The 22455-nt window shown below is 46.0% G+C and overlaps 1 protein-coding gene across 1 annotated transcript in view; it reads right to left on the bottom strand.

The window, feature by feature from the left end:
* The window catches only part of SHB (SH2 domain containing adaptor protein B), a 135069-nt gene that overhangs the window by 19524 nt on the left and 93090 nt on the right, over positions 1–22455 (bottom strand). Inside the window, exons 4-5 of the mRNA XM_065406819.1 lie at positions 16424–16595; positions 11159–11278 (exon numbers count right to left, since the gene is read on the bottom strand). Of these exons, the coding sequence (XP_065262891.1) occupies positions 11159–11278; positions 16424–16595 (292 nt within the window). The remainder of the gene's footprint in view (positions 1–11158; positions 11279–16423; positions 16596–22455) is intronic.

Genomic DNA, 22455 nt, shown 5'->3' on the forward strand with positions numbered 1-22455 from the left:
TTTTAGGTGTCGAACACCCAAAACCCCACAGGTTTCATTGCTCAGCGCCTCTGACAGTCAGGTCCTACCCGTTTCCATGCTATTAGTGAATCCTGGATTGCATTTAAATGCATAGACGTGTTTCCCTGACTTTCAGCACATCCTTTGATCTCAGGATGTGTTCATTTGCAGGATGTTTGCATTAACTCATTAGCTCTGTCGACTGTCAACAGCTTCGGAGACACCTTACCATGCTAACTGAGAAAGCTCCTTCACAGTAGCCTCTAGCAACATCCCTTCTAGGAAGCCCAACTGGGGAGCACCACAATGAAGGTGGCCGGTATTACCACAGCCGGTACAAGCCCTGCCAGAGGGGCTGGTGACACGGTCACAGATGCGGAAGGATACATCAGCGATACAGTGTTAAAACTTCAGAATCACACTTAGGATGGAACCTATTTATGAATCCGCACTTGACTTAGCCCTTTCCAGTAAAGCATGCGCCACAGGGGCAGCTAACACACCTGGGCCAACACCCAACCAACCCGCAGGCTGCAACAGGAGGACATGGAGGTGCTGGAACCCCCCAGGCAGTGGGACCCCCTCAGCACTGGGCTGCTGAGAGAGGAAAAGCTCAGGGTCTGCTCTCCTACTGCAGTCACTGGCAGGTAAAAGGAGGAAACAGAGGGCGGGGAGCAGAGCACCCAGTGGCAAGGAGGCAGACAGTATGTTGTGGGAAAAGGAGCTGGGAGGGCAAGAACCTGCCGGAGAGGTAGGGAGAGAGCACCCAGGTGCCTTTCTCTGCACCAAGAAGAGGTGAAAGCTGGGAATGATCACAGTAAGTCCGTACCACGGTATCACAGCTCCTTTCTAATAGCAACCGCAATGTGCATGCACACAGAGCACTGCAAGCGTAGGCCGAGCTGCCTGTGGGGAGGCAGAAAGAATCACACTGCTCCTACAGGAACTGGGGGCAGAATCACCTATGCCGCCAGCTCGCTGAATGAGACATTGCCCCCCGGTGCAAACACCGCACCCCGCCCGAGTATATACATACAGTCACATTCCCAGCACCAGGGCAGCGGGGGCACGCGTGCAGTCTGGCTCGAAACAGTTTTCCCCTGAATTTCACAACGACAGGCAATGATCTGGAATCAGCCTGTGTGGACCTGTCTTATGCTGGCATTCTGAGCTGCATATCTCAGCAAACACTTGGTAACGCCATCAAAGGAAGCTGTCATCGGCACTGCTCTTTTCATCCTGTTTAGAAGAGTTAATCCTTTCAGCCTTGGAGACGTTTACACATTTTCAAGCTAATATTTGTGGTTATGTACTGAATTATAGCTTATTTCAGACTCTAATGTGAACACATTCCCTCTCCACATGCTGAACAAAACAGCAGTGAGTCCTAACAGAGCCAACTTTGTATCAACACACAAACTGAACTGTTTCAGCAAGCAAACGTGCTAGACTACGGGAGGGCTTTCCAGACGCACAGTAAAGGCACCACTTTTGTCTTCACGACTCCGTGTAAAATGGCGTTGGCCTAACACTGAATTCGATTTCACGCCCGTTGCACACCTGTGTCAGACTGCAAAGACAGAAGTCCCAGTGGAAGCACTGCCTCCCACCGTGAATGCTAGATGATGTTCGAAAACCCTGCCACTAAGCCACAGACAACAGATCCTCTGGGGGATTCCAAAGACACCACCACGTGCCCGTTCCCACTAAGGGACCCTGGAGAAAGTAATAAGGAGATAGGTCCCTGGCCGAGGAGTGCACCGTTCCTTCCCTACTCATGGGCCGACTGCTCTAAACTGCCGACTACCAACAGCCCAGTGTAACAGCTCGTGAACAGCAGAGGGCAGAGAAGCCTTGGACATGACCCCTCTCCCCTCCCGTGCCCCCCTGCTGGCAGAAAGAGGGATGGTGCACATGTTGAGTTCCTTTGATCACGCTAAATTTGGTGACCCTCCTACGCCTGGATACAAAGCAGTGGCAAACGATACCAGCTGTAATATTTATTCTCAGGCGCTGTTCCAAGGGGGCCTCTCGTTCTGGGTGCACCACTTTCCGCCTTTCAGAAAGGCCGAGTCCCCACCCCCGTCCCGTCCCCTCCCCCAGATCCTCCTGAAGTAAGTGGGAGCTTCGGGACTGGGGTGCCCAGGTAATGCAACAAACAACAAAGCACCGAAGCCAATGGCCACTTCTGCAAACACTGACCAGAGCCTGGGATTCAGACGTCCCCCAATCACTACGACAGGATATTGCATTTCTACAGGCTCAAGGCGGGAAGATTTAGAAATCCCCATATGGAGACTGGGTAAATAACAGTAACCTGATGTTAGTCAAGTGCTTTTCCCAAGTTGTGAGCAGCTCTGGGGGCATTTAGGGAAGGAGGCCATGCTGACTTGCTAGTTAGCCTCTAGCTTCACACTAGCACTAGAGGCAGGTAGATCAGTTCACCTGGAGACTGTTTAAAAACATGATTTATCCCCCTCCCCCATCTTATGAGACGAGACCCGTGCCGCCATGCTATGCTCTCTCAAAGCGTCAGATACCACCTTGTAATACCTGGTACTTGCACAGCACCTTCTGTCAGATGATCTCAAAGTACTTTACCAACATTAATGGAGTAAGCCTCACAGTAGCTCCAGGAGATAGCGATGTATCAATGTCCCATTTTACAGATGGGGAAACTGAAGCAAGTAGTAGTTAAGTGAGTTGCCCAAGGTCACACAGAAGTTTGCAGCAGAACCAGAAATAAACATTGATCGCCTGATTCCCAGTCGTGTAGTTTGAAATACAAGATTGCCATTGTCCTCTTAACAAAAGTGTCCATCCCCCCACAATCTCGCAGAACCCTGCAAACACTCTCCCTGGTTGGGCACAGCGGCCTTCTCAAGTTATTTTCCACCAACCTACTCTTATTCCTGACCACCACCTAGCCACTGGCTCTCACTGCACGCGAGTATGACAGAAGTGATGCAGACGGGCAGAGGGGAGCACTCGGAAGAGTCTGCAGCCATGGTTCAGTCTCCTGTCACACCCACTATTGGTCAACTCGGGTCCCTGGCTCAGGAGAGCTGCTCATGGATTCGTCACTGACCCTGAACTTTCACATAGCAGCATGAGCCACACTTTCTATCATCTCTGCTTGTCTAGAAGAGATTGTCCCATCCTGGCACACAAGGGCCTGGCCTGTTTTTCTTGGCTGAACTACAGCAATGCTGTAGGCCTGGGCACGAAGCTTTCAGAGGAAACTCCACCTAGTACAGAACGTGGCAGCGCATCTCCTCAGCAACGTGGACTAGTGTGAGCACATCCTCCCAACACTGACCTCCCACAGAATAGGGAATCTAGTTCCAGGCTTCAGTCCTTATCTAAAAGGAGCTCCAGGGCCTGGGCCCAGGGCATGTCAAACAGCTTAAAGCTCTGGGACGAAGACCATGGTCCACAACTCTGGTCTCATGGCACAACAGAACTCTCTCTATTAAGGGCAAAGCTCATCGGTGCAGGAAATGGGACTTTCTCAGGGCTGGTCTGAGACTCCGGAACAAATCCCCCAGAAGGAAGGACCATCACAAACCTCCCCACGTTTCCACTCCAAGGGGTGGACACATTTCTTTGATCTGCCTTCTTTAATATAAATACAGAGCTAAATATGTATTAAAAACCACACTCCAAAAGCAAGACACTCAACTGCACCTACTTCTCCCCCATGGCAGAGGAGAGAATGAACATCACATGGCAGATGTTACTTCTATTCCTTAATGCACTACTGGAAGGAGCTCAGATATTACAGCAATGAGCACGGTATAAGAACCTAGAGAGAACAGAATTGAAGAATAAAACAATTCATGCTTCCGCAGAACCCTAGATCTGACCAAAACAAAACAGAAGAAAAATGTTCTGCCTTGCTCCAGCAGCATTTATATACAGACCAATATCCATTGTCAACCGCTATTCGCAAACCTGTTGATGCAAAACCAACTATACATTGCAGTTATTAAGTTCACATTCTATCTAAAGGGGTGTCCGAAAACTGAAAGCATTTAATATAGTGCAAAAGAAGTGAGACTTGGAAATGGCTCTCTGGTCCCATGTTTATTAACAAGGACAAGATTTATTCTGTAAAACAAATAAAGGGCTACCGGGTTTTTACAAAGAAAATCTTGTTTCTTGCTCTCAAGATGGCAGTAGCCACAAACCAAGGTTTACAGCTGACTGTCCATAATTGAATGAAACATGCCTACTGTACCCCTTGGAAAACTGTCTTGTCACCCCATAAATCAATGAGGAAAGCTATTGCTGGACTGCAGAATGGCAGCCCTTTGAATTCCCGGTGTTGCTCCTTTCTCCCTGAAGCCATACAGCAAATTAGTGACCAGGGGGTGGGGGTGGGAAGGTATCCAAAGACATCCTTCTAGAATTCCATTGCAATTAAATTGTGAGATATCAATAATGAAAACGACACCTAAGACTGACCGGTCTAAAAACTGTTGTGCCTTGAAAGAGATTTTTTTTTTTTTTTTTTAAATCTTATTTGAAAGGAGTCAGGCCATATTCTTTGTCAAACTGGAGTATTTCTTGGGGCCAGTATTTTAAGCCAATAACATCAGAGGCAAAACTAGCTCGTTGAGATTAAAGAGGCATGTGACTAAATGGCAGTGAAACTAAGATGGAGATAGCGACAAAGAGTCCTGTGGCACCTTACAGACTAACAGATGTATTGGAGCATAAGCTTTTGTGGGTGAATACCCACTTCGTCAGTTTACTGTCAGTTTCACAATTTGTTACCAATGTATTACAAAATGAGGCTAGCCACTGACAGATGCATAGCAAGTCTGCTTTCTTTGATCCTTCCAGGCCAGTAAAATCACTCCCCCTGTAATTCCGGTTCTCTCGCAGTGAGAATCAGGCTCTTACTAGCTATTTTGTGAACTAACAGACAAGAACTTCATCCCAACTCTGAAAGCAGATGGGTCGAATCTGTAACTGCCTGCTCTCTGAAGGCAAGATGCTGTGGTCCTAGGTAAAAAACAAACAAAATCAGGCTCCAGCCAGCTCAGAGGAAGTCTCTGTAAAATAACATTTAAATTCACAAACTAATACTTAGCAAGCAGAGATATGACGTGCCTCAGGAGAGCTTCCCAAGGACATCCTGATGTAAAGAATTACATGTGCAGCATGTGCCAAAGTAGTGGGCAGGGATGGGGCTCGGTTTAGTTGGAAGCCAGAATACTGCCTTAGAACAGAGACTTGGAGCACAGGTGCACTCTAATTACTCTGACAGTAAGCTGCTCCCTGATCAGTCTCTCTCTCTTTACTGGCTAACTATGACCTACCGGGTCAACAAACACGGAGCAAGGGCTACACTCGGATGCAACCGATGTACAGAAGAGCTTTTTATTATTATTTTTTTTAAGTTAATTCAAACTATTTTGGAGGGTACATCTCACTAATGACAGCACTAAATTATGCATGGCTTTTGGGAACTAATAACGTGTGCTGAAGTTGTTTTTCATACATGGAATATCATCACTAATTACCATGTTTGTTTATACTAGGCTACCAAATGCACTAAAACAAACAAGGTAGTAGCTGGCAGTTCCTAATTTAGATCTTTATAATTGTAACATTAAAATAATTTACAAAGTGGAGAGGCTCAGCACTGAATCTTATTTGTATATTGAACACATTTAACATCTATTTTACAGTCGCATTCAAGAGCCTCAAACAGTATATTCTGTTTTATCTTATTTTACACACCCCCAAACACACCTCCATGAATGCCTGTGTCTGTCTACCAGGGGAAAACTGATCATCCTTCAAAATCCCGCGCTGGTTTCTGCAACGGTTGTCCTTACGCTGTAACTGTTGATTGCATTCTTGCGGGTCAGCAGGGTATTGAAGTTGTGCAGTGAAGCACTCTGAAACTTTTGGTTTGTATGTGTGAAGTGGGTGGGGTAGAGGGATGGAGGGGAATGAGCAGCAGGCTGACCTTGATGAAGAAAGGTCTGGCTCGGTTGGGGTCAGGGAATGTCCATACGGAGGGTCACAGCGACCACCAGCCAGGAGCCGGATGGCTGCATTTCATTTACACTTCTTAAAAAAGGAAGAAGACAGAGAAAACTCTAATATGATCTTGATGTTTTATTGTCTCTGAAAAACAGCTTGTTGATGGTGCTACGCAGCATTCTAGACCAGCTGTCAATGAGTTCTGAACTCACCACGGGCCCCGCCCTGCAAACATTTCTACGTGACTAACTTGACTCACAGGAGTAACCCTCCGTGGGACCATAACTGTGAGTTACGTTACTTGCGTGTGTCAGTATAGGCAGGATTGGGGCCCACGCCATTCAAGGGAGAAAGTGCCTGGGACTGGGTTTTAGCAGCCTAGCTCTTCCACCCTTCTTTGAGCACCCTGGGTATAACATGTTAGAACCTATACAGGAGATAACGAGGTTGGGAAAACTGATGGGGTCTAGTATTTCATCTTCTTTACATCAGCCTCAGGGTCCAGAGGCTGCACTAAGAGCCACACAGGTGGGCCCCTGCGCTCAGGCTCTAGGTGGGTGTATCGGGGTGGCCATGTGGTTCGCAATACTGGATCAGGGCCTAAGAGTAACCGCAAAAGTCTACTGGCTTTAGAGAAGGAAGGCAAGGCAGTTACGCTAGATGCATGCTACACACCAAACCCACGTGAAAAACCACCACCTATTCCAGGAACACAGAGCAACAAAGTCACCAGGGCTCATACTCCCCAGGGATTCTAAACTACTCCGATATTTATTGGCAAGTAGGAACTGGAAGGGCACAGGATAGCCATACAAAAATGACACCAAACAGAACTACACTAGATGAGCGTGCAATTGCAGTAAAGCTCGGTAGGAGTAAAACCGAAGAAAAGCTGCAAAATGAAAGTAAAATTGACCAAACTAAAAGCGCAGAATTAGTGTGAGGTTTTAAAACCTGCATCAGGGACAACAACAAATACTAAAGGGAAATACAGAGCTGCTGCCAAATACAGAGGAAGTTCAGTAATAGAGATGGGAAAGGGCGAAATACTCAGAACACATGCACTTTGTTTCATTCTCCAACAAAAAAGAATGAAGGAAGCAGACGGCACGGCAAGATAAACGTTAATGAGGATCTGGTGAAGTTAATGAGGCAGGTAGGAGATTACTCACTGAACTTGAAGCTAGTGGGCTGCCTAGGTGGAAGTGATCATGATGACCTAGTTACATTTGTTTTGGGCAAATAGAATTAAACCAGACAGCAATATATGTTTGGCACTTGAAAAGGGTCAATTTCCAAAAGCTAAAAATAATGATGGGAAAAACTCATTGGGAGGAAATAATTAGACAGAGACATGTGACTAATGCCTGGGAACAGTCCAGAAGAACATCTTACTTCAGGCCCAAAGGGAACGAGTCCCTCAGCAGCCAAAGGGCTATTTTGATTAAACAGCCCTCTTCATTAGGAGGGGATATGAAAGCAGCAATACAATATAATGAAACAATACATTAATAAATGGAAAAACAGGGAGGCAGCTGGCAGCGAATAGGAATCAGATGTTAAAGGAATGCAGGCGATTTATTTCAGAAGCTAAAAGGTATCAAACTTTCCCATGGCCAACAGGGCCAAGGACAAAAAGACGGAATGTTTTGAAATATATCAGGAACAAAAGGAACCCATTCAAACGTACAGATCCACTCCTAGCTGGAGATGTGGAAAGTGACAACTATGAGAACAAGGCAGAAGCAGTGTTCAATAAATAGTTCTGCTCTGTATTTGGGAAGAAGCTGGATGATGCAGTCTCACCATATAATGATGATGAAATACTTTCCAGTCCAACAGTAGCCAAGGAGGATGTTAAAACCATGTCTGCTAAAGACAACCATTTTTAAAACCATTTTTTTGCACCCAAGAATTTTAAAGGAGCATTCCAGAGCACTGATGTTAATCTTGGAGAACTGGAGATAAGAACGTTAGTGATTTGCCAATATTTAGAAAGGGCAAATGGTATGAACCAAGTAACCATGGGTATGCTTACATTGCATTTAGACACCGGTGACTGGCCCCTGCCGGCTGACTGGGGCTCACGGGGCTGTTTAATTGCAGTGTTGACATTTGGGTTCGGAGGCAGTGCAAGCTCTGGGACCCCCCTCACCTTCCAGGATCATAGAGCCAGGGCTCCAGCCCGAGCCTGAATGTCTATACCGCAATTAAACAGCCCCTTAGCGTGAGCCCTGCCAGCCGCCGGTTTTCAACTGCTGTGTAGACATAACCTATAGGCCTGTTTGCCCAGGATCCAATAGCAGGCAAAGTCATGGAATGGCAGCTACAGGATCATCGCCGAAGAGTTGAAAGGATGAAAATATAATTAACTACCTCCAATGTGGGCTCCTGGAAAACGCGGTTCTGTAAAAGAACGTGTTATTGTTCTCGGAGATGAGTACAAGTGTGGCTGACAGCGGGAATTGTGCTGCGGGAATATCCTGGGACAGCTGACAGCACCACACAACAGCCTCCTTGAAAAGGGCGAACTAGCTAAAAATCGGCGTGACTCAGATGAAAGGGATTTACAAGGGTTAACTGATCAGCCTCAAAACGCAGTTGTTAATGGGGAACTATCAATGTCTAGAGGGGGCCAATTCTCAGCCCAACGCTATTGTGAAGGACTAGGGAGGCGGTATACCTCGCTACACTGTATATTGCGCTAGTGAGACCATTGCTGTATTCTGTGTCTAGATTTGGGGTCCACACTTTAAAACCATGTTGGGAAGGGTTTGGAGAATAGCGACAAAAACGATCGGTGGCCTGGAAAACGTACCTTATCATGACAGATTAAAGGAACTCGAGCTATTGAGTTTATCAAAGAGTCGGTTAAAGGGCGATTTAAAACACAGACTAAATACCCACACAGGGAGTTACTGGTAACAGTCAGCTCATTAATGTAGCACACGAAGGCATAGCAAGAGCCAATGCCGGGAAGTTCAGTCAGCAAAATTCAAACCGGAAATAAAAATGCAACACGTTACCAGCGAGGGCAATTAACCTCTGGAACAGGTTCCCAGGGGAGGGGGTGGGTTCGCCATCATCTGGAGTCTAACACAGGGTTAGTTAGTTGTCTTCCTAAAAGATATGCTCTAGTTCGACCACAAATCATTGGGCTGAAATTCTCTGTCCTGTGTCATACAGGAAAACAGACTAGATGATCCTGGTGCTCCCTTCTGGCCTTAAAACCTATTAAATGTATAATTTAAATGTACTTAAGTCAGCAGAGCCGGGGTCATTCATTCCAAGGTTCTCAGAGAACCAGAGGAATCGTTACAGCTGACAACTCACAGAAAACAGGCGAGGATCAGAGGAGGATATCATCTACACCAGTGGTTCTCAAACTAGGGCCATCGCTTGTTAAGGGAAAGCCCCCGGCAGGCCAGGCCAGTTTCTTTACCTGCCGCATCCGGAGGTTCGGCCGATCGCGGCTCCCACTGGCCATGGTTTGCCGCTCCAGGCAACGGCGCGGGCTGAGGGATGTGCTGGCCGCCCTTCCCGCAGCCCCCAGTGGCCTGGAGCCGCGATTGGCCGAACCTGCGGACGCGGCAGGTAAACAAACCGGCCCGGCCCGCCAGGGGCTTTCCCTGAACAAGCGATGGCCCCAGTTTGAGAACCACTGCTCTACACAGAAACTGCATTCCAGCTATTCTGGGTGGGTCTCTGCACATGACAGCACAAAGTCACAGTGCAAGCCTGCGTGTGAAATGTGTGTTGACACACATACAGAGAGGAATTTGGATTTTAATATTCTTGAACAGCATATTTTTAACCTGTAGGGCCAGATCCTCAGCCTGTGCACATTGGCACACATCTGCTGAAGGCAACGGGAGTATAAAACCAAATCTGAGAACATGAAGTCAATGGACTATGCTGAGTATTTGGCCTGTAGCTTTAAGGGTAGGAGGTCTGAAACGGGCTAACTGCTAGATTTACATATAAGTGTGGAGCCCTTGTGACACTTTAGGTACCACCGCCCCATGGAGTAGAAATGGACCTGTTGCACCATCCCAGGACTTGCCGTAGGAAGCATCACGAATCGGGGTATGTCTACACTGCAGTTAGCCCAAGCCCCAGAAGCCCATGCCAGCCACAGGGGTCTAAGGGACTGTTTGAGGCTAGAGACCAGGTCGGTCTGGAGCCTGGGCTCTGGGACCCTGCAAGGTGGGAGGGTCCCAGAGCCCAGGTTGCAGCCAGAACCTGAACACCTATAGCACAGTTAAACAGCCCCTCGCCTGAGCACCGCGAGCCCGAGTCAGCTGGCACAGGCGAGCCGCGGGGGTCTCACTGCAGTGCTGACGTATCCTCCAACAGAGGCACAGTCTTTTACACAGACCCGTTTCCCACCGCACCCGTTCCAGGGAGGGTATAAATAAGCCTTCTTACGCCTGCGTGCCCAGACCCAAGGTCGGAGTAGCCCATGGAGGGGCTTCTTCCTGCTGTACACAGGCACAGAGGGTTAGTTTGTGACTTCGGCTAAGACAGCATTTCCTTAGCTGCTGGAACAGTGGCAGGAACGCTCGAGTCAGGTGAGCCTATGATGAGCTGATATGCACAACGTGAGCATGCTCTGAGTGAGCCAAGCCAGGAAGGGAAGAATTGTTAAGTGGAAGTATGGAAGAGACCAGAACAAAAACAATTACTTAATTTTGGAGTTCCATGGGCCTTGACCGTGTCCCATTAACTGTTACGAATCTCCTCCAATCTCTCACTCATAGCACTACATCCTATACACCAGCTTCCCCCAACTGTACATTTCCAGCCAGAAAGACAGTCTTTGTGAAAAAGGGAAACAAGCAAGAAATGGGTGTCTATTAAAAAGCTGAAACAAAACAGAAAGAGCATGAATGTTTTAATCAGACGCTGGAAAAGATCAAGTGTATTTTGTTAAAAGCGCGCCAAGCAAAGATTAAAAATCCCTTAACACCCCAGAAGTGCAAAGCCAAATCTAGGAACTGTCACTAGACGCAACACAAGCTGACAATCCGTATTCTACAATTCCTTTGGGTACATTATCCAACCTTACTAGTGCCACAAAAGTGACTGAATTCTACTGCACCAAAGGAAGCCTTGTTTATAAGTTTTTGTCCATCATGTTTTACTGAACTGTACTTACTTTAAGGAAAGAGAATAGTCATGCTTGCTTGTTTGACTATTCCTTACAAGGTAGCTACATTCTTTACACAACCGTAACAGGTTTTCTGCATCTGTCCGACTGATTGCGCCATGATACCATCTAGGAAAAAGGAAAAGCAATTAAGACATCAGTAAACAAGTATTCAACTCACAGAACATTTAGCTACATAAGTGCTTTAATTTGAATCATTGGTTAACAGCTTGAGGATCACTCCAATAAAATACATTGGTTACGTTCTAGAAGGCTGTCATTACAATTTGAGAGAGACAGGGGGAGTGAAGTAATATCTTTTATTGGACCAGCTTCTGTTGGTGAAAAGGACAGAGCTCGGTGTCAGCTTGAAAACTGGTCTCTCTCACCAACAGAAGATGTTACCTCATACACCCCGTCTCTCCAATATCCTGGGATCAAGCTGGCCAAAACAACACTGCAAGTTACAATTTAAGATGACGCTTGCACGGGAGTGTCACAGAAGGCTGAAATGCAAATCAGGATGTATATACTAGTAGAGTCTATACGAACCTTCCCATGCAATGTTTGGTAACAATCTGAGGACATTGTTAGAAAACAATGGTATATCTGCCATAATCATATGATAGGAGAGAACTGTGAAAATCTCTGGTCTCCAACCCACACAGGCTTCCTGCCTCCCACAGAAGGGAGTGTATCTGTAATTTAAATAATTGAAATGATCCAATTGTATAAATCTAACTGGGGGATAAAAACGGAACAAAAAGAGAACATCAGGATTGCTATATATGAGAAATGCTATATATGAAATATGAGAAAGCATGAAAGAATAAGAGAAATGAGAAATAGGTGTGCCTGTTTCCTTAACAGAACAGCTAAACCAAAGGCACTCTTTCTAAATACACCTGTGAACAATGTAGAATGTTTTAATTTAACCCCCTGGATAAGTCTATTGGGCTAGTTCCTTTAAGGAGAGATGAAGGGGTCAGGCATTCTGAAAGCTTGTCAATTACATCATGAAGGAGGGGAGGGAGAAATTAGCCCTTCCTTATCTGCAAGCATGTCTGCAAATTAAAGGTTGTGGAGGCTTGGTTTCCCTAGGATTTGCCATACAGGATCAGGTTGTACTAGTCCCATAATGCACAAGCTAAGGCATTAGAGGAAAACAGACCTCACCCCTTGCACCAGACACATGATATGCCTGGTCAGTGGTGCAATGATGTACATGCATGGGGAGAATCTCTTCCTTACTCCTGCAGTGCGCAGCTGACACCCCGATGCAGAAAATTTGATCCCCCACCCCACCCTTAGCAAGCATAACCACAAATATTACTGGCCTTGAACGCCATGAATTGCTGCATGCTGTGTGGAAAAGCATTTCCTTTTATTTGTTTTAAATTTACTTCCCCAATAACTTCCTCTGAGAAGGGCGCTGCACTCACTACCACTGAACCAAGTCATTGCCCGAGAGATTCCCTGGAGGACAATCCATTATGCTCCTCAACATCTGTGGGGTAACGTTAGCCCTATGGAAAATCCTGCTAGCGAAATCTGGTGCAAGGCCCTAAACAAAGCTCGGTGCTAGTATTAAATATTCATCACGTCACCCTCTCTTGTTACATCCAGAGTCTCCACCAGAAATGGAATATCTCAACCGATGGAGGGATTAGGACATAGGCTCTTGAGGGTCTTTATTCTGCTCTCTACTAACTGTGAAATGAAGGCATGAGAAGTATTGAGAAATGAGTATGAAAATTAGCTGACAAGGTTTTTTCCATCAGATATTTACAGGTAGGGGAGATTTCTTAGTAAGAATTTTAGAGGTTATCCTGATAGGGTTCTGAGAACCAAATTGAAAGAAGCGTTATCCAATGGATGAAGTGATCTGAGCACGGAAGAAAACACTAAAATGATCGGATTTCACAAAGCGACAGAACAATAGAATTGGGAAGCGTGATCTGAAAAAATAGATCATTGCCATTCGTGCAAAAAAAAAAAAAAAAAAAAATTAATAGTCCTCAAAAACAAAACATCTAAGCCAACAACAGGGAAATGCCCATTAACCTGAGATTGAAAGCAACACACTTCAGCTATACCCATAGGGCTTAATGCATGCCTCCCGGCCCGGGGCAGCTGCAATAGACGTGTGTGAGTGTGCAAGGCAGAGTGTGTGCACAAGTGAGCAATGCTTGTGCTACTGCTTCACGCGTGGGTTGCAACACGGACTTTGGGCTTTAAAATGTGATGGGTGAAAACAGCAGTCTGAGGAGACATGGGGCAACGGCTGATGGCGATTACGTTTCTGTATCAGATAAAGATTGCTAACGTGGCTTGGGGGAGTCAGTGACTCTTTACTGGTATATAGGAGAGTATTACTTTGCATAGCATAGCCATATAAACTAGACACCCAATACTGCAGCGATTTCCAAAGCCAACTACAGACTTTAGCATGGCAGTGTGTCCTTAAGCAGAGTTAGAATCTCAACGGATAGGTTTATTTTGTTTGCACTGGGGCTGTCTATTGTTCAAATGTCTCTCTCTCTCTCTCTCTCACACACAGGTCAAGACTCAGCTGCCAACAACATGGCCAACACGCAGTGAAACAGCCTCAGCAAACATGCTTGCATAAACATGTAAAACAGAAGAAGCTCTAGAGGTCCAGGTCTCGTAAGGATGCTAATAAGAGACCCAGCAAAAATGTATGGCAAAACACTAAAAGAGGGGTAGGCAACCTATGGCACGCGTGCCAAAGGCGGCACGCGAGCTGATTTTCAGTGGCGCTCACACTGCCCGGGTCCTGGCCACCGGTCCGGGGGGCTCTGCATTTTAATTTAGTTTTAAATGAAGCTTCTTAAACATTTTAAAAACCTTATTTACTTTACATACAATAGTTTAGTTTTATATTATGGATTTATAGAAAGAGACCTTCTAAAAACGTTAAAAATGTATGACTGGCATGCAAAACCTTAAATTAGAGTGAATAAATGAAGACTCGGCACACCACTTCTGAAAGGTTGCCGATCTAAGATACGTCAACTTCAGCTACGCTATTCTCGTAGGTGAAGTTGCGTATCTTAGATCTCGTAGGTGAAGTTGCGTCTCTTAGATTGATCCCCCCCCGCCCCCCCCCAGTGTAGACCAGCCCTTACTCATCCTGTCATGCCCATGTATTGCAGCTCACCTGCTATGCAGCATTACATTACTCACAGTTCTGAGGTGGGCACTGGAGGACTAGAGTAGCTGCAAAGGACCTTATTTACAGGGGCGGGGGGAGGAAGGAAGATCTCATCTCCAGTGAGAGGCAGGAAGTACAGAAGAGACATCATCATCTTCATGGTCTCATTTTTTGCCTTGTATATGGGGGAAGTGGAGCAGTTCCACTCAACTTCTTCAGGTCTCTGACTTGCCAGGTACATGTGCTTAGAGGTTTGTTTTTCCCTTAACACCAGGCATCTAAAAGTAATTTCCTGATGCTTAGCTGGAGCTGACATTTGTGTCTTGCCAACATACCCTCCACTAATCCACTCACTTTATAATCTGCACACACACACACACAAACCCTGTCTCTCTCTGCTTCTCAGCAAAGATTTAGTAGCAGATGCTGCAGAAAGGTGTCATATTACTAAAACTTAATTTAAACCAATCATTTACGCTCATATTTCAAGATGTACTGCAGCATAGTTTGTAAAAATGAACTACCTGCTCACCTATTTTGTGATACGTTACTGTTGCTTTTTAAAAATGATTTGTTCATTTCAGGCTTGACCCTGGAGATGCAGTTATGGGAACTGAGGTTTCTCGACACCTCACAGCTTCAGACCTTTACATTTGCCCGTTCACAAAATCCAGAAAGTTGCAAAGGGTCTCCCAGTTACTGGTGCAAATTAGCAAGGTGCTACTGTATTCCCAAAGTCAGAAGCTGCTCCTTTGCAGGGATTCAATCTTGGATTTCATGTCAAGTTGATGAACCAAGAGTCTGGTGTAAATATCTGATCACCACCCAATGAATTGAAGACAGAAGTACAGCCAGAACTCTGGTTTTTACTTTCTATTTTAACACAGTTGTTGCATTTCAAATTATCCACTAAATCTTGACCTCAGTCATGTCCTATTTTATTTGCCCACCGAATGTTCTGAGTTACACTACCATCCCCATCCTACTAAACTTCGTATTCTTTAAAGAGTCCAAACGACTCAACTGATTCTAATCAAACTTTGTCGTATGAAATTGATGGTAGTTTCCTGGCTAAAACCACTTAAATCCCAGAGTGAATTTTTATAGCCAACGTTATAGTCCTGTAAAAGCCAGGGGTTTATAGTAGAGGTGTTGCCTGACCCTTGACAGTTGCAGTTTCCTAGATTAGAGATTTCTGCATTTTCAATGCGTAGCTGCTTGAAAGCTTTGGGCGATGCCAAAGGGGTAGCATGACTGTGTGGATGGGAATATTGCCCATTGGAGAACTTGAGGTGCAAACCCCACTTGCAGAATGTGCTGCCACTTGGCTAAGCTGTATCTGCAGCAATAGGTCTGGTACCAGATCACATTACCACTTGTAACCACACACGCAGCTCTGCTCAGTCATCCGCTGGGTGACATGGAAGCACAGGGAACCCAAGAGGCACCCCCGTAGAGGAGAGAGAGAGATATGTCCTGGAGACTCTTCCCAGACTGCCCTAGGAGCAGGTGTGGAGCCAATAAACCCAGAGCTGATTATCACGCTTGTTCTGATGACCTCTCCTTATACTGGTTTTGTAACAGGTCCAGCCAGGTGAACCCAGAGACTGTTCTCACCGATAGGTGGAAGGGGATGAATAGCTGAAACAGTATGACTACTTTCTATATAAACAAGATCTTAATTAGAAAGACTTTAAAGCAGGGCTTTGATAAGCTTGAAATACAAGAATAAATGTGATCGACACAGATAAAAATTTAAACACAAAAATGAGCCACTTACAATTCACACAGGTCATGATGATTACAGCTCTTGAGCATCATTCAGACAGACTTCTATTGTTTCCCCCCCCCCGGCACCTATCAGCATAATATTTACACACTGTACAACAATTAGAGAGAACCCTCAGGGTGGTGACATTCTCACCCCCTCCCTTGTTCCTTGTGTGCATGCTTAGGGGTTTGTAACAGCATGAGACACCAGGAAGTACAGGGGACAACAAGACCGGAATGTTAACAGGCCTCATTCCCTTCCAGCCGCCTGCCACTCACTCAGGCAGATACAGAACTGTGCGCACACAGCGTTTTCCATGGGAACTCACATTTGTTTTTCCAGTGGCACAGTTGGATCTACTCTCTCTCCCAGGATCCCACAGAATTCCGGGCTGCCATGCTTGATGGGTTTGAAGCCACCGCCTGGCGCTCGGAGCTGTCGACGCCGGTCACTTGAAGGTGAAGGAGAAGATTGCCTTTTCTCATTCCCGTTAAACTGGGCTGCAAGAGATTTGTAAGAGACAACAGTTACCTTTTCAGAATCTACTGACAAAAGAATTCCAACAATGATGACCAGAACTGCAGCATTTTAGAGGGCTTTATGCTTTAGAATGAGGATAAATATGCGTCTCTGACATGGGATTTAGTGGTTTACCCAAGATGCTTAACGTAACATGGAGCCTTTCTGATAGTTCACATTACAGTCCTAAAATACTGCATCAGATAACTTAGTCCAGTTGTTAGACAACCATCAACAGTGCTTGTTTTCAACATCTGACTTGCATCTCCATCACATTTAACTGCTCAGTGTGGAGCAATTTGCATTATACTGAAGAGACTTATTTTCGCTTGTTTTAGGGATGTGATTCAAACATAAATCAGGTCAGAGAAGATGCAAGAACCCAGTTCCTCTGAAGGTATAAGGAATTGCTTGGACAATGATCCAGGCGAAAACACGGACAGTACATAGTTACATGAATACTTCAAATGCACTGACTGATGAGCAATAATTTAAAAATGCAGCCAGGCAGTGTTTGGCAAGACCAGGGGTTCGGGACCCCTCAAGGGGTCACGAGTTTATTACATGGGGGGTCGCGAGCTGTCAGCCTCCACCCCAAACCCCGCTTTGCCTCCAGCATTTATAATGGTGTTAAATATATAAAAAAGTGTTTTTAATTTATAAGGGGGGAGGGTCGCACTCAGAGACTTGCTGTGTGAAAGGGGTCACCAGTACAAAAGTTTGAGAATCACTGGGCAAGACGCTTGTGTCTTGAAATAATGGGGTAAAATGAGTGACACAACCAAAAACGTTATTCGCCCGTCTCTCACGTGGTGGTCCCGCCAAAGCAGAGTGTCAGTTCTGGAAGCCTGTGATTTCTCATGGCATTGCAACATCAGTAACAGAAAACACACTGAAATAAGTGCTCATAAAAACGATACTTAAGAGTTTTAGGGACCATCACAGTGTCATTATTTTTATCCAACCCCACGTATGGATAGCTGTGGTCCTCCAAGGAAGAAGGCACAGATGTGGTCACAGAGGTTTTAATATCTACATTCCCTGCTCTAAGTTCCTGGGTCATCTTTCCTGGGTCATCTTCCCCATAAAAAATGGGAGTGCTGACTCTGCTGCTCCGGAGAGATTTCTCAAACAGCAGCAGCAGCATGAAGCTGTCATGTTTCACTGCCGCCGACAGCTTTCTGAATAGCAGCTGCAAAACTGTCCAGTCTTGACAGGCACATGCTGCTGTTGCTGGACAACAGGTTGAGCAGCAGCAGAGGCACTGGAGCTGCCTGGCTGCAGATTCAGGATGGCCGCACTGCACTGGTTTACATTCAGCTCACATTTTTGATTTTCTCCTGGCAACAAAATGGGTTAAAAAGCTTAATTAAAAAGCACACCTCACGTGCAATAGAAATTGATGTCATAGAGCCCCATGTTTGCCAGAGAGCTGCCCGCTCACCTCTGGAAGAGGATTTTTCTTTCTCTGCTGAAGATCATGAATTATTGATTCTCAGCAGATCTGTGGACCCAGTGCAACACAAACCAGTCTTTCCAAGGGTTTGGAATAGGGCAACGATCGTAAATTAAGATCAGTGGTTACCTGCTGAGAATTTCGACAGCAACCATAGGGAAACAGTCATATCAAGAATGCTCCTGGACATGCTTGGTCGGTGCCAGATGCTAAAAACCCACCTAGTGCTCCAGGGCAATGGTATTACCATGGCATAAGTTTGCAGTGACTAACATGGAGAGTTTGGAATGGTTTGTACACACCCTGCAGCTTTGCATCCATGACACTTTGTTAAAGCCAGCCTGGATGACCAGCTTAGTCACCATTTAATTGACAGGACAGGAATCAGCATGACCCGGCACAGCCAGAATTCAGCTTACTAGGATACATAGCATGCCAGACGTATATTTGGTACGAATCACAATTGCTAATCTGATCCAAACCATTTACATATTACGTGCTCAGGGGCGCTAGCCAAAGTGTCCTAGGCGTTATGCAAATCTCAAAAGATTGCACTTAACGAAACAATGAATGTGGGAAAAGGGAAACAACATTTTTTTTTTTTTACTTAATTTGCAATTTTAAAAGGTTTACCTTATCAGTTGTAAGATCAATTCCCAAGTGCCCCTCTACCTCGGCATTATAAATTAGGGGCAGAAGTGGGTCAAACATATTCATACATAACCTATTTCCTTCTCGCACTGGCAAATTTAGCGTAGTTACTGCAGAATGAGTTACTCTCCAAAAGAAGATGAAATAGCGTGTGCCACAGACAGCCAACACATAATCAGTTATTATTTCCACTAGGAAAGAAACAAACACACTAAGCTGCTGTAAAATGGACATCATCTCTCTACTGGGACTCTGTGAATGATAATGAACAAGTTTTATGCCTCCAGCCGAGAAATATCCTTAAAATAAATATTTTATTTATCCTAGCCAAAAAGAGAGACAACCTACCACTAAACAGTAATATTGTTATAGCAATACAGTATTTAAAATCAGTGTCTATATACATTCCTTGTGCAAAAATCTCCTGTTTAAATTCCAGAGGTACTTGCATATTCTGTTTCTGGCTGGTGGCCTTCGGCATCTGATTTGGGCACCTGGCCAACGTGTGTCTGTGTGTGTGGAGGCAGTACAAGCTTCCCAGCTACAGCTGGTGGAAAGTCTGAATTTCTGTTCTGCAGGAAATTCGGAGGGGGGTGGGAGGGCGAGCCTTCCATTTTGGAACAAAAAGTAGAAATTTCAAAAAGGTTGCCACAGAAGGGAAGTCTGAAAAAAGTAAGTTCCTGGAGACAACTGCAGAATTCCTGGGGTGTGACAGCACTTTGCAGTGTTCTAGCAATCCAGCCAGTCCCGTGGTGCTATACGGGTGAGGGTACGCGGCAAGAACATGGAAGTAACGGCTCAGGCCAAAGGTAACCGTTTCGAGAATGAGATAATTGGTATTAATAGGAATGGATGCGTTATTAATACATAAGAATATTCTAACCTATAGAGTAAGTGTAACCCTACGATTTATCTGGATGAGGAAAAAAGATTTGTGCATGGAAGTTTGGGCACTGATATGAATACTCAGTATAGTGCCAGGACCCTATAAGAGGGCAAATCACCACGTGGAGAGGATTCTTTTTCCTTTTCTTTACCCTTAAGGCCTCTCTTGTTTCGGCTATCAGCTTAGCTTTTGCAATACAGTTTAACGACTAAACACCCGATCCTGATCTCCACCATCTCAGGAGTGGAGGAACCTGGACCATCGCACTCATTGGGCTGGTACTTTGTCTCCCACGACCAGGCCCCAAGGAAGGGTGTGAGTATACTAGTTTAAGTGGCTTTGTAAAGGGATGATCATAGAATATCAGGGTTGGAAGGGACCTCAGGAGGTCATCTAGTCCAACCCCCTGCTCAAAGCAGGACCAATCCCCAGACAGATTTTTACCCCAGTTCCCTAAATGGCCCCCTCAAGGATTGAACTCACAACCCTGAATTTAGCAGGCCAATGCTCAAACCACTGAGCTATTCCACTGACCCACCCACAAGGGTCTATAGTACTGTACTACTTCTTCGTGGCTCTGTGGTTTGGGGTGTTAACTCTTTCCTTTATTTTCATAAAAATCTTGAAAGCCTGGCTTTGTCCTCAGTGTGAATGTCCTTGCCATACACCCCGAGGGTCCAGACAAATGATTGAACGCTTTACATTCTCTCATTCTGTAGCCTGTTTTGGGACAAGAACCTAAGTATCTTCTGGTCAGATCACTGGCGAGCCTATAATAAATCAGCCCTATAAAAATCAGGTTAACGATGGCTTGCTAGGCTTCTCGGCTCCTCGCTTTCTGCTAAGGCTGATGGGGCGCAGGACCGGTGACTGAGCCAGGAGCCTCGGAGCTTGGACTCAAGTTCATTTTAAATGTTAGAAGTGAAACATTTTGATTATTTCAAAATATTTCCTCCCTCGTCTCTGCTGGGGTAGAGAACAAGAGAGGAGGCTGGGTGGTTTTGCTTCCTAGTAGCTCTTTCTCCCCTCTCCTTCACCAATAGAAGGGAGAGGACAGAGGTCAGTTTAAAGTGAACTGCCTGGGAAGACAAGTTGAGCTTGAAACCTTTTTGCAGTTTTATGGAGTATCGGGCTAGTAAACCAAACATTTCCTTTAACACACACCTGGCTCCGTTTTCAAATTTCAAAATGTTGACGACGTTTTGAACGTTTCAGCCCGTCCTGTTGCTGACGCTTTTACGATGGGAAAACTCACCTGAGCATTCTTTGCGCTGCATAGAGCAGCAATAAAAGGGCAGAAATAGATTTTTAAAAAAATAATTTGCAAGTCACTGTTCCAGGCTAGTTGCACCTGTCGCCTCTCTGGTTTGTCTGAGCACACCCTCAGGTATTGGGGCTCACGCTTTCCCCTCTCCTGTAGATGGGGACGGGGGGAGGGTTGCAATTCTCCACTCTGGTCGAGGCTACAGTGCCCTGCAGGTCAACTATGCTTATTCAGCAGTAGAAGCAAAGCATTAGAGGGAAGGATTTTAAACCACATGCAGCCTGCATATGTGTCCATCTGACCAGGCCCTGATGGTAGCCTACACAGGCTAGACACCCCAGCAGGAGCCTGCTTTCCCTGAACAGCTACCTAACGACCTTTGGGAGGGAGGGAGAGAGAGACCCTCACAGCCTAGATCGAGTTCCTTTGTTCTGCTCAGGTCCCAGGCATTGGGCCCTGATTGTTCAAACCAGCTCCCCGGACTCAGCACCAGGTCCAGCCAGCCTCCTCAGAGGCAACGGCCCCTCAGGCGTTTGCTGTGGGGTGGTTCATTCGGAGTCACTGTTTCCTTTCTGCTTGCTTTTCCTGACAGCCCCCTATTAAACTAACCCAATACGTTCAGACCGACAACATCCACTAACCCGGGCGACACACAGGAGTAATACGTTATTACGCAGCAGCTCCATTTCCATCATGATCCCCTGAGCATTCTAACCACACCCTGCCCAGGCTGGCTCTGTAAGGACTCGATGGGACATTGACTCAGAACGGCCACACTGGGTCAGACCAAAGGTCCATCTACCCAGTATCTTGTCTGTCAACAGTGGCCAATGCCAGGTGCCCCAGAGGGAATGAACGGAACAGGCAATAATTGAGTGATCCGTCCCCCGTCATAGAATATCAGGGTTGGAAGGGACCTCAGGAGGTCATCGACTCCAACCCCCTGCTCAAAGCAGGACAAATCCCCAGATAGTTTTTTTACCCCAGTTCCCTAAATGGCCCCCTCAAGGATTGAACTCATAACCCTGGGTTTAGCAGGCCAATGCTCAAACCACTGAGCTATCTCTCCCCTCTGTTGCCCAGTCCTAGCATCTGGCAGTCACAGGCTAGAGACACCCAGAACATGGGGTTGCATCCCTGCCCATCCTGGCTACTAGCCATTGATGGACCTATTCTCCGTGACAGAAGCACCTGCTCCTGGAAGATTCCATGAGGCAACCTTGGGGGCTGTGCTATGGGGCACACTGGCCTCAGCCAGAGTTGGCTACTAAGTGCAGCACAAACACCAGCCAACCCGCCACTCCTTCGGGCTGGCAAATCTCTGGCTACAGGAAGAGATTTCTGACCGTTGTAGATTGTGTCTTCTCCCATCAGTGAATCTAGAGAGCAGACTCTGCCCATACCATTTCAGGTGTAAATCTATCTGCAGTAGAGGATCAAATGTTTTCTTGAGCAGTAATTGAGTGGGTGATAATTCTCTGCATTTCTTGCGGTTCTTGGTTTGTTTTCCAAATCTCAATTACTCCACAGATCAAAACCATCTACCAGGAAGGCCCAGCATTTACCGAGTTCACACCACTGGAG

Source organism: Emys orbicularis, chromosome 6 (assembly GCF_028017835.1).
Source record: "Emys orbicularis isolate rEmyOrb1 chromosome 6, rEmyOrb1.hap1, whole genome shotgun sequence".
NCBI lineage: Eukaryota > Metazoa > Chordata > Testudines > Emydidae > Emys > Emys orbicularis.